At 38.9% G+C, this 13,267-nt stretch overlaps 1 protein-coding gene across 3 annotated transcripts in view; it reads right to left on the minus strand.

Moving 5' to 3' along the window:
• The window catches only part of GNAI1 (G protein subunit alpha i1), an 89,149-nt gene that overhangs the window by 31,407 nt on the left and 44,475 nt on the right, over nucleotides 1-13,267 (minus strand). For all 3 annotated transcript variants that reach the window (XM_060304740.1, XM_030834286.3, XM_030834285.2), the window contains exons 3-4: nucleotides 2,811-2,853; nucleotides 2,575-2,716 (exon numbers count right to left, since the gene is read on the minus strand). In XM_060304740.1, coding sequence (XP_060160723.1) covers nucleotides 2,575-2,716; nucleotides 2,811-2,853 — 185 coding nt within the window. The remainder of the gene's footprint in view (nucleotides 1-2,574; nucleotides 2,717-2,810; nucleotides 2,854-13,267) is intronic.

Below are 13,267 nucleotides of genomic sequence, written 5' to 3' on the forward strand. Positions count from 1 at the left end.
GCTAATACTTCCAGGAATTGATACTGTAGAAAAAGAAATATATTCAGCCTTTCTCTATACTGTTTCTTCTTTCTAGAATGCTTTTTCCTTGTTTTTGTCTAGAAAACTCTTAAGACATGTTCCAATACCAAGCTCAAAGTCCCCTCCTCCTGTCTCAGCCATGTTTAATTCATCTTTGTATTCCTTAGCACAATTTCAATAGCCTCATAGTATTTTAAAATTTGCAGACTTCCCTGGTGGCACAGTGGTTAAGAACCCACCTGCTGATGCAGAGGACACAGGTTCAATCCCTGGTCTGGGAAGATCCCACATGCCAAGGAGCAACTAAGCCCGTGCGCCACAACTACTGAGCCTGCTGCGCTCTAGAGCTCGCGCGCCACAACTACTGAGCCCATGTGCCACAACTACTGAAGCCTGCACACCTAGAGCCAGTGCTCCACAAGAGAAGCCACCACAATGAGAAGCCTGCTCACCACAACGAAGAGTAGCCCCCACTTGCCCCAACTAGAGAAAGCCCACAAGCAGCAACAAAGACCCAACGCAGCCACCAATAAATAAATAAATAAATTTATTAAAAAATAAATAGAAAAACAAGATTTGCGTAGAGGCAAGGCAACAAAGACACGGAGTAGAGCAATCAGAACCAATGAGAGAGACTGAAGATGTTTACGTGGAAGAGTTAACAATGGCTAACGGTAACAGAAGTAACAGTCGGAAGGTAGGAAGAAAACAAGGGACCCGGGGACAGATAGAGAGAGCCTAAAAAGAGTGGGTGAAACTAGAACCAGTGAAACAAAAATGACCAGCTCAGGCCCCCATGTAGATTCCAAAGCATCAGAAAACCAGTTTTAAAAAAAAGCTTGTGGTTAGAGAGCAGTTATTTCCAGTCAGTCCTGAAACAGCCCAAATCTGCCCCAGAAAGGACAGAAAATGACAATATTCCTTGAGAGAAAAATATGAAAATAAAAAGACCTCATAAAAAGCAGCTTGCATCGACCCATCATTACCTCAGACAATGGAGGCTACAAAAACCTCTCTCTCTAATAATCACATGTAAGATCTGAACACAGAATACTGTACACATGAATTGGAATTAGAGTACAATTTATTCAATTCTTTATCATAGGGTAGCTCTCTTTTGTGTAAGACTAAGAGCTCAAAAAAAAATTTGCTGAATGAATAAAAGATAAATGAATAAGTTACAGCCTGAATGCATAGTACTGACAAGGCAAAAATTGTCTGGATATGATCAAATCTTATTTCGGATAATTTAGAAGAATGCTATGAATTAGTATCAAAAATGATCTTGAAATCTATTTGAAAATTTTAATTCATCACACTAAGCTTTTTAATCTGTTTAAAAGCTTAGTAAATTAATATGGCCTAGCAACTTATAAAGAAATATTAGATTAACTTATAAAAAATAAACCAGATTTGCTTTACAGATTTCTCCAACGTATGTTCTCTACTGTTGCTTTCATTCATTTTTTTTCCTGTTAAGCACAAATTGAGCCTCTATGTAAAAATAAAAACCTAGCAGAGATTAAGAGGACAACAAGTTACAGTCTCTATGCAAAAAATCTTCACAGTATTATCAGGGAGATAGCACACACATATTGAACACATAAAAATAAAAGGGAACTATAAAAAGGGGTAACAGTAGTAGCAGTAATAATAAATCTACTTTGTACAAAAATATTAAAAATTAATCTAGAGATTCAGTTAAAGGTTTCTGGGAAGGTCAAGTTTTACATCAGTTATTAAAAAAAGAATCAGTGAAGAATTAAACCATAATAAAATAATAATAAAACTTGAAATAAACAGATTAAGCAAGCAAACTGGGACTGGGGGAAAAGGAGAAAAAGAAAATACCCTATGGACTGGCTGGGCCTACTTCCAATCAAACTGAAAATAAGTTACACATTGGGCCAAACAAGGAAGCACAGGCACACTGCCTTGGTTACCACCGTGTGGTAATCTTTCCTTCGTGTAATGTCTTGGGTTCCAGTTTCTTTACTGATAAAATAAAGAGGTGAAACTAGCTTGTCTCCTAAGGTCCTAGCTGTGAAATTCTGAAAGATGTTTTCTAATAGCCAGTATTCTCTGATTCCAAAGATTAGCAAACTTGTATACTGTTTTCATTATCTGAGACTAGACTGCTTTTTAGTCTGGGCATGAACGCAAATAATTAGATCCTCTCAGCACTCCAAATCATAAAAACAAATTCTGAAGAATGCCAGTGTAGGCTGTATACTAAACTCAGTAGTAACTACTAAAAACTGCTATGGAGGTACAGAGGTGCCCAATATGCCATGTTATACAGAAAACACTGCAATGGATATTGAGTGGTCCCAATCATCTTATGGATAAGGAAAGTATTCTAGCTCTAAAGGGAAGATGATGCAAACCTGTGTATTCTTAGTTCACTCACTTCTAAAGCTTCTGACCTACTTCACTCACTACCATCCTTCTGGTCCTGAGACAGTTGATAAATCTATGTTATACGATATGGTGTCAATCACGCAAGTTGTTTTTTTACTCATCAGGTCTGCTCCAAGGACTTTAGGAACTTACAGCCCGGGCCGAGTCACCGAAGTCTATCTTCAACCTCCCCATGGCCCTAATGATAGCAATAATTGACTGGATGGTGTTACTGTAGACCACTGCTTTGTACTGTTTACATTCCTCTTCTGAATAACCAGCTTCGTGGATAATTCTAACAAGACAAAAAGAGAAAAGTTAACACTTACTTCCTTTGATGGAACAGTACACTTAAACATAAAAAAATTTAATGTTTTAAATCTACTTACTTCATTTGCTTCACAATTGTACTTTTCCCAGATTCACCAGCACCTAAAAAAAGGGAAATAAATGAGGGATTTCTAATTTTATCACTTATGTATATCCAACTCCCAACACACACACTCTCTCTCTGTCTCTTACAGGTAATTTAAAAAAAAATTTTATTGGAGTATAATTGACTTACACTGTTGTGTTAGTTTCTGCTGTACAGCAAAGTGAATCAGTTATACATATACATACATCCACTCTTTTTTAGATTCTTTTCCCATATAGGTCATTACAGAGTATTGAGTAGAGTTCCCTGTGCTATACAGTAGGCCCTTATTTATTTTATATATAGTAGTGTGTATATATCAAGCCCAATCTCCCAATCTACCCCCCACTTCCCCCAAGTTTGTTTTTTACATCTGTGATTGAATTTTTTATATCAAAATGATCTTTATTGGTTTCCAAACATACAGAAAATTTCTTAAAAATAAGTCCCATCTGTTTATTACATCATAATCCTTAAACTCAGCTAAAAAAAAAAAATGCTTTCATCGATGCTTTTATGTATTCCCTGAAGTATTAAAAAAATTCTTTCTTCTATAGCTTAAACTGAAGCAGTATAAATAAATTTTACTCAAGATTTTGCTCCCCACTGGAAGATGTTTAACTTTCTGGCCAATTATCGTAATTTCAACCTTTGCCTCATGTGAAGTGGACAGACCAGTGGTGCCAAGAAACCACGAAAATTATTTTTAAATATTACGTTATAATAAAATAGCTATCTCACGCATTATATAGTCAACCACCATTACTGAACAAGTGACACACAGCCGGCATGCTTCGCTAACACTGGGGATGCAGTGGTATGGCAGAAATGTCTCCCCCTATGTTTTTCTTTATTCCCTGTCATAAACCCATTCTCAAAACTCTCCTTCACTCTCTACATATTGATGACCTCCTCACAATTTGAGTCTCTAGAATTATGCCATCATAACACGAAAATATCACTAACAAAATGGCCCTTTATAAAATTAGAGCCCTCTAGATACTGTGAACATCTGAGCACAGGACACAAAACAAGGAAGGTATGACAAGTCTACTGTTTGGCTTCATACTGTCTTTGACCAGGGCTACAGATCATGGAGCTGTTATTTCTGTCTGAGAGACAGGGCTCAGGATTTTCATTATCTAGGCCTCATATTCCCATTTTTCCAGAGCCACTGCTACATGCTCTATGCTCCAGTGTCACTGAACTTACAGTACTGACAACACCTACTGCTGATGACGCCACCAATCTTCAAACATACTGTTCCTCCTGCCAAAGTGTAATTTGCTCTGCTTCCTAGAGCTCCACTGGTGATATTGTATCAACCACCAAACCTACCCCCTTCCTCAGTCTTTCCTGACCCACTCCCGCTATGATCCCTGTTGCCTCTCCCTTTGAACATTTTCTACTTAAATGCTCAGCAGCTAACTTGTGCTAGACACACAATCAACCAGAAATGTACCTGAATGTATTCAAGCTATCTGTGACGGATCAGTTAGACGGCAAACTTCTGGGCCTCATTCCCTTCTCCCCTTCCCCCTCCAGCTACACACATCCAAATCATCAGAGGCATCTGAGAATAAGTCATAGTTAAATGGCCTATTTGAAAACCTGGGGGGGAAACTGCTTAAATTTTACTTGTGATTTGATATTCAAGAAATTTTCCCAAGATAGCTGCATATTAAGTAGAAAAGCAGGCACTGAATAAACAGTGAGGGCATTATTCATCTACAGACAGCCTTTGAATCTTGGCAGGGCAACTGCCAATACAAACAACTCCAAGATAAACAACCCATTATACCTTAATCAACAAGCCATATACTTGGCTCTATGAAAAGCACAATCGTAGCCATTATGGCTCACACATTTCTCTAATTCAAGAGAAGCCCACCCAAGGAACACACCCTCGGCAGTCTCCAGCAGGGCTATCTTCAAGGGGGCCCTCTGTGCTTCTAGGGCACAGCAAGTTGACTCAGCAGCAGCCGTGTTTCGCTGATAGGACATTTTAGATCCCAACATCCATTCACGGGGTGGTGATTCCACATGCACAGTGAGCGTCGATGAACAGCCACCCATGGCCCATTCTGTTAGTGAAACAACTCAGAGGTTCAGAGGAAGGCTCACATGATACAAGCTCATGAGGTCTGAGAGCCATACAAGGGGAAAATCAGAAATAGTAAAGAATAAGATGGTTCCCAGCTGAACTCTATGGAGGCAGATGAGAATTTTTAAATCTTAATGAGAAAAAAGCAAGTTTTCCTAATGTTAGACATTATCTTTAAATTCTAACTCACTTCCTGTCTCATAGAATAGTTGGTGACATGGGACATTGAGCTTACTCCACAGTGAGCATCTAGTCAATGGCTTGAGGTTCCAAAAAATCCTGAAATATGTTTAATATTAAAGATTGGAGATGGCAGTGTTACTGGCTGGATTTCTTCCTAATTTCTTTGCTAGTTAGACAAGGTACTCTCTGTGGACCAGATTTCCTAAGGACAGAAATACTGGGGAAAAAACTTTCATAATTTAGCAGTTTATATAATTAGAATTTTCAATTCTTACTTCCATGCAGAGACTCCTAATAGGAAAATTAGAAATGCTGCACGGTTATGGTTCCAGCATTCTAAACACTGGTATTCTTTCCACATAGCATAAAGGAAGAGTTAAAGGTTGTCCTCCAGAAATCTCAGTCAGCACAGTCCTGTTTGAGAGACTGACAGGAAGCAATATTGTAAAAAAACAAAACAAAACAAACAAACAAAAAACCCCTCAGGGGTAGTGGAGGCAGGAGAAAGGAGAAAAGGGTAAATTTTCCTAGCAGTATTCAGCAAGGCAGCTATTGCTTTTCAGTTCAATCCATAGGCAAGATTAAAAGAGTGAGAGTACCCTGCTTTCAAGAAGAAACAAGGAATATGTAACACGTATCAGTCAGGAAAGATCAAAGCGTGGGACCGTTGCGGTCACAAAGCTGAGACGGTCAAGGTGACTAGGTGGCCTGTAGAGTAACCGTTGACAAGCTGGTCGCTGTGAAATGAATGAGACTTTAGGGTAGTGGGAAGGGAGGATGCAGCTCCCCAGGGCAAGAATGTGTGCAGTGTCGCCACAGTGGGCCAGGAACCATAAAGCCACGGAGGGGGATCCCCCAGACCTCTCTTCAAGGAGGAAGTGGCGGATGGAAAACTGCATATCTGAGAGTAAATACTGAGCCCAGCAGGTGTGTGAAGTGGAGCTGGGCACCTGATAATGCACCACACAGATAATGGGAGGGCAAAGGAGCATCACCACAGTAACACGGACAGGGACCCACCTGCGGCTCCGGGCTACACACGCAGGGCCGCTTATTAACAGGGCTCGGAAAAGCAAAATATATCAAGTGAGGACAAGTAGAAGGATGAGGGAGGGGAAAGACTAAAAACAAATCACGGTCTAAGTAAAGCAACCCCATGGCTAGATTATAAGTCCTTGAACAGAATTATATAGGTTACCATTATAAAAATGATAATCAAATCGTGCTCACCCCTGATTTCTGTTGAGGGGCAGTCTAGAGAAATTTGGAAGTTTAACTGTGGTGAGGTTTAAAAGAAAAAAGAAAACACCTCTGACCCCAGAAAACACATACTCCACCCCCCGGAAGAATATTCTTTATCCAACTTTGCTTGGGTTCACATTTGTATCATTTATTTCCTGGTTTCAGCTGCCTAACATCAAGGCTGTTCGGCATTAAAACGGTGATTTTGTCAAAGTCACCTTATGCTGAATTCCTGACGCCACTACTCCACTTTTAAAAACGCCCAACTTTTACGTACAATTGAACCATTTTTACGTTCAATAAAACTAAATAACAGTTCAGTTTAAACTGGAATAAAACCAAATTTACAAGTGCATTTAAAGTCGCTTCTGTTTATCATAATGCTACTGTAAGATTAGTAAGATCAAGGTCCTTATTTTTAAGATAGAAGCAAATAAAGAGGATGCAAAGGCAAATACTAATTAAAGAGGCTTAATTATCCCCCTGGAAAGTAAAGGAAAATTTCCCTCCCTTTTTCTTAGGACATTTACTTTAGAAAAATTTTAAATGTAAGTGCTTTCTCCTCTTTGAAATGTATATACAGTTGACCCTCACCAACCTCGGTTTGAACTGCATGGGTCCACATATACGTGTATTTTTTTTTCCAATAAATTCATACAGCACTACACAGTCTGAGGTTAGCTGAATCTGTGGCAGGTCCTGGAACCAATCCCCTGCAGATACCAAGGGACAACTGTATATCCTTTTGAAAACTAAACAGGCCTTTTTTGTCAGCTTCATGATCAAGAATGTCTTTCTCAAGAACCTGAGAACCATCTCTTTGAAAGGTAAACATCACAGGAGATAGCACCCCTATCTTCCAGTTTCTGCAGGTAGGTAGGAGTCTACCTTGGGTGGGGGTCTTGCTCCAAGTTGCAAAACTACCTCTTGTCATAAGATAAGTTTCTTTCTCTTCTGGATAAGGTCAATTAGCTAAAAGATGGTTACCTCAATTACCAGGCAAAGTTAGGATGAACTGTGTGTGACATAAGGTGTTGTAAAGCCTCTCATTTAGGGACTAGTTGTCATTTATCTCGAAAACATGCACGTAACCGGTTGAATCAGCTTGGCTATGTTAAGTGGATGACATACCTTTCTGTCTTGCAGTCTCTTAATGGACTGCTTGTGATGCAATGCATTCAATAAAAAAATGTTTTCTTTCTCCACTACCTTTGTGAAGATGATTTCTGGGTTGGGAGAAGACTTTGTTTTTAATTATTATTCCCCAACATGGGAACAGTCTAGAAATCTTTATTATTCAGCCGTGAGAAGCTCTGGACTTACATTTATATAAATATATATGTATTTATAGGCTATATCTGACATTCTGGGATATAAAAATAATGACTGTAAACAGCAGAATCTAGATTCCCCCAAATGATCCCCTTTCTCCAAATATTAACTCGCCATAAAATTACTCCCCGAGCCATTCATGTCTGAGGTGAGGATCACACTATCACACTGCACAAGGATGATTACACACACACGACTACTCTAGCATCCAGGTAGGACAAAAGAAAGGAGAATTGTGGGCAACACAGGAAGCTCTTTCCTGGCAGCCTAGTCAAAGAGACCACAGAAGGAACTAATTGAACTGAGAGATCAATGTTTCTACAAGTCGAGCCTCAGGACTCACACGGTGAGGGTAAGGAAGGATGGAGGACTGGGGGCCACAAGTATACGCTTCGGGGTCTACAAGTTTGCTGCAAGAAATTTTAATTCAGTGTTTTTATTTGTATAACAAGAATAATTTAAGAAATGCTGCATCATCTGAATGCCTCTATCTAACTGAATTTCAGGATCTATATTTGAGTTTGTGTTTATAGGTCCTGAGATACTCAAGCAAGTGCCAAACACTGTACCTTGCTTGAGAATCTATCCATCCATCACTCTATCTGGTTTGGCTGTCAATCACTAGACCCTCTATCCAAAGAAAGGGCCATGTGTTTCCAGCAGGCCAATCCGAGCTGTGTTTGAGAGTAAAATTCCCTATGCTTATCCATCTTATACAAACCATCAAACAGAACATTTTACAAATTAATATATGTAAACATATTTATGTATAATATACATAAAATATACTAAAAACTTAACAAAATAATCACTTTGGATACACTGATTTTTTTTTTTCCTCCAAGAAAAGAATGAGATCTAGGTGCCAGAGATTTTCCCTGGCCATTTATGTGAAGATAATGTGAAGATTATCAAGAAAAAAAATCACAGCACTGCAAAGCATAATGTGAAATCTGGCCCACAGAAGTCATTTTCCATGATCACATCATGGAAAACAACATTAAAGGATGGGGCCAAAACAGAGGGAAGCAACACTGAGAGAAAACTAGGATAAGAGAAGCCAGACAGCAACCCTTGAGCCTTTAGATATAGTCATATTTAGGGAGTCATATTACAATTGACCATCCAGAGTGGAAACACTGTTGAGAGTTAAAGGGGGCACAAGCATAAACTAGGACTGACCTGGGAAAAGGAGAAAATATATCACTCTAGTCAGAACTGAAGACAATTTCAACTTGATTTCCAAGCTATGAGTCAGTTATGAGTTTGCTTTCTGTCACATGGACCCGAAAAGAGTTTTGGACTAACCCTGTGCCAAACAGTATTACTTTAATTATCTTTAGCTAATGAAGGGAAAACAAAGGAGGTTAATGATGCATTTGCAGCAAGTAAAGGTCAAATGATAATTACTGCGTGCTTTACAAAAGAAAGTTACAGAAGTTCAGACAGAGAAGAGATGTGGGAAAGTCAGTCATTATATAGCCCACTGTAGAAGAGGGATGCCTTAATCCAAGAGTCATACTTGTAAGTACAATTTATTGTGACTTATATTGGGTTGGCCAAAAAGTTCGTTCGGGTTTTCCTATAATGTTACAAAAACCCGAACGAACTTTTTGGCCAACCCAACCATCATTATTTGTCTTACTAAATTCATATTAACTTTACTTTTTAAATGTTCATATACATTATGTTATAAAATTGTTTGTTTTTATAGTTCATAGAAGACCTATAAAGCATAAGGAACTTTGTTCCCAATGACAGTTACACACATTTGTGAAAATAATTTAGAATTACACAAGGGGGAAAGGTTTTCCTTTATCAGGGGGCCATACACTGCACTGTCTAAAACTCAAGTCTAACTGCGCTCCTGTTTTTGCTCAGCTGTTTACTATTAAGGACCAGTAAATAATTAACATATACAAACTCTCAACTTTTCCTATGTTGCCCTACAATTCTCCATGGGTCTCTGTCACATTTCTGAACATATGTGAGCAGAGGCACCGACTGCCTTTATTCTCAACCATCTTTTCAAGGATGTTTATATAGAGAATAGTCTTAGAAGACAAGAGATAATGCTTCCCTCTGGAACGGAGAGCAGGTCTGTTTGTTGTCTACCATCATAAAGATAACATGCTCTGGGACAAAGATCAGGTGGGCTTACTGCACATTATGAAAAAAATACTGGGGATCCCCAACTTAAGGGCTCCTCTACTGCAACATAACCCATTGCTTGTGCAGCCACGGCTCTCTTCGTGTTGCCCTTAGGGAACTGGGGCTGGGTAAATCGCCATAAAGGCTGATACTCTGGCAACTGCAATTGCTATAATAAAGTCATTTTTGTCTCTGAACCAGGCCTCTCATGTCTTCTGTCAGCAACCATGAAACTGGGGTGGGAATTCTCCAGCAGTCCAGTGGTTAGGACCCCATGCTCTCGCTGCCATGGGCCCAGGTTCGATCCCTGGTTGGGGAACTAAGATCCTGCGAGCTGCGTGGTGTACGCCCCCCTCCCCCCCCAAAAAAAAGAAAAATGCAACTGGGGTAAGCTAACTTGTTAGTTTGTAAGTAGGGTAAAGTCTCAGGTACTGAATAATTCTTGACATGCTCTTCTGCTTAATTTTTAATTAATTCCCAAATTTCTGACAACTAAGGACGCTTCCAGCCATGATCTCTACACCTGTACTACTTATCTTTCCTCAAATGGCAGCTTAATCAGGTTTGTCCAATAAACCCAAAGAAACAGCTAGAATAGTGGTTCTCAAAGCATGATCTAAGGACCAGTAGTATCAGCAACACTTAAGAAATGTACATTCTCAGGTCCCACCCAGAGCTTACTGACTCAAACTCGGGGAGTGGGGCCCAGCAGTCTGTGTTACAACAATCCCTCCAAGGGATTCTGAGAACAAGGGAGGTAGAAGAAAGGTCTCCTCCTTTTTTCTTGATTGCGATCAGAATTATTATAGGATTAAGTTGCTGACGAGCTTTAACAAACTATTATTTTTATGAAATATTTATATTTCCCTCCTCCCCCTGAAAGTGAGACAAGTAATATTGTTTTACATTTCTGCAAATAGCTTATTAAAAGACAGCTTAACTCTCCTATCTATGTCTGCATTTAATATGATACAATGTATTACTTTGGTTGAATGAAGAAAATCCATTTCCACATATTAATGTAGTTAGAAAATGAAAGAGCATTTTAATAGCATTTGCAGATAATTGTGGATAGTCTTCTTTGATTCTATACCAAACTTTGAAAAGGGTAGCTTAAAGTTTGGTTATAATGCATTTCTGTGAACTTTGGTAGCTTAAAATCCACTGGTCTATCTTGTACTTGGAATGGATCTCTTACCCATGTCTTATTTGGAAATTAGTTCACTGACTTATGGAGAACTGAATGTTGACATATTTTCAATATAAAAAAAAGAGCATTTATTTTTAAATTGCCTTTTTAATATTATACATAATTTCACCAGAAAAAAGCTTTAGGTCATAAGATGATATCAAGCTCCCAGTGGTAGGGACATGGTTTTTAAATTTCTTTTTTCTTTTTTTTGGCTTGAAAGCTCAAATTTTATTATTGGCAACAAATACTGTTTGCTGTTTTCCTTGAAGTGACAACTGACTAACTGCCAAATCCCCAAGTCGGATTAACCATATTTTTCTATCAGTCTTTCTTTCAAGTGAAAATGGAATGGTATTCCAGGAAAAGAGCAACTAGTTCAATTCACAACTCGATCAATCACACAGCTGCTCTTCCTCACGACAACCAACGTGCTCTGGCATATGCAAAAGTAGTTTGGGAGTACTTCCCATTTGGTCACACAGAATATTAAAGACATATGTACTTAATGGTCAAGATTTGATAAAAATCATCATGCTTATGACTTCAGCATTTTTTAAATCACAAGTGCTTAGTAGTGAAGAATACAATGACTACTGGTACAATCTCATGCTACTGACATGATTCAGCAGTTTGACCATTACGACTTTTGTACCATTAGAGCAAACAACGCAATAGAAAAGGCAAACAACATCTTAGTATTACTATGAAAATGGTCTCAGGGCTCCCAGGGTCCACAGATCCCTCCTAAAACCAGATTTAACGTCTTTCTCACCCACTGGACTATGAGCTATGAGGGAAGAGAGCCCCTGGTTTCTGTCACCATGATATCCCCAAAGCTAACTCCTATGGCAGGAGCACAAGACACTTATTCACCAGCTGGATGACAGGAAGAGAGGGAGGAGAGCGGGAGGGGAATATACAACATGAAGAAAGCATAAGAAAATGTAACGGAATATTTACATGAATTGTGGAAAGGGAGAATTCTGTCAGAAGACCAGAAGAAACAAAGAAGTGGGTGGAAGCTTGTGACTGCCCCTTAAAAACAGGTTCTCACACACACACACACACACACACACAAAACAAACAAACCCAACAACAACAAAAAAAAACAGGTTCTCTCCTTCTTCTATTGTAATAAGAGTAGCGGCTTGGAACATGGCAGCTAGAGACTACATCGCTTATCTTTCCTTGCTGCTAGGTGTAGCCACTTCACCCCATTTCTCACCAAATCACGATGTGTGTAAAAGGAAAATGCAGCCTTGGACGCTCTCTCTCCTGTTCCTTCGTACGAGCTAGAAAATGGGTGTCCCTGTCGTCTTGTTCCAACCATGTGAATTAAGACAATGTCCAGGGACAGTAGGGCAATGAGAGGGCAGGAACTCAGGTCCCTGAATGGTCATGTGAGGCAGAGCACCCCAGCTCTAGTTAACCTTGGATCCGTTACACAAGAGAAATAAACACCTATCTTCTTTAGGCCACGGTCAGGTTAGGTTTCTCTAATACAGAGCTAGGCCTTCATGCTGACAATTCTTTAAAAAGTGGTCTAGATTGAAATATACAAGCAAATATAAAACAAACTAAAAAGTCCCCAAACCTACAAATGTTTTAAAAAATTACCATAAGTAAAGTAGAAAGGCAAACTACAGAATAGGGAAAACTATCAGTAATGAGTATCAAAATGTAGATTTCTTTTTTTTTTTCCAGTGCACAGCAAAGTGATTCACTTATGTGTGTGTGTATGCTTTGTCAGATTCTTTTCCATTATAGGTTATTACAAGATATTGAATATAGTTCCCTGTGCTATACAATAGGCCCTTGTTTATTTTATATATAGTAGTGTGCATATCTTAACCCCAAACTCCTAATTTATCTTCTCCCCTCCCCCACTATCCCCTTTGGTAACCATAAGTGTGTTTTCTATGTCTGTGGGTCTATTTCTGTTTTGTAAATAAGTTCATTTATATTGCTTTTTAGATTACGTATGTGATAACATATGATACCTGTCTTTCTCTATCTGACTTACTTCACTTAATATGATAATCTCTAAATCCATCCATGTTGCTATATATATATATATATATATATATATATATATACACACACACACATACACACACACACCACATTTTCTTTCTCCATTCATCCGTCAATGGACACTTAGGTTGCTTCCATGTCTTGGCCATTGTAAACAGTGCTGCTGTGAACACTGGAGTGCATGCATCTTTTA

This window comes from Globicephala melas, chromosome 9 (genome assembly GCF_963455315.2).
Source record: "Globicephala melas chromosome 9, mGloMel1.2, whole genome shotgun sequence".
Classification (NCBI taxonomy): domain Eukaryota; kingdom Metazoa; phylum Chordata; class Mammalia; order Artiodactyla; family Delphinidae; genus Globicephala; species Globicephala melas.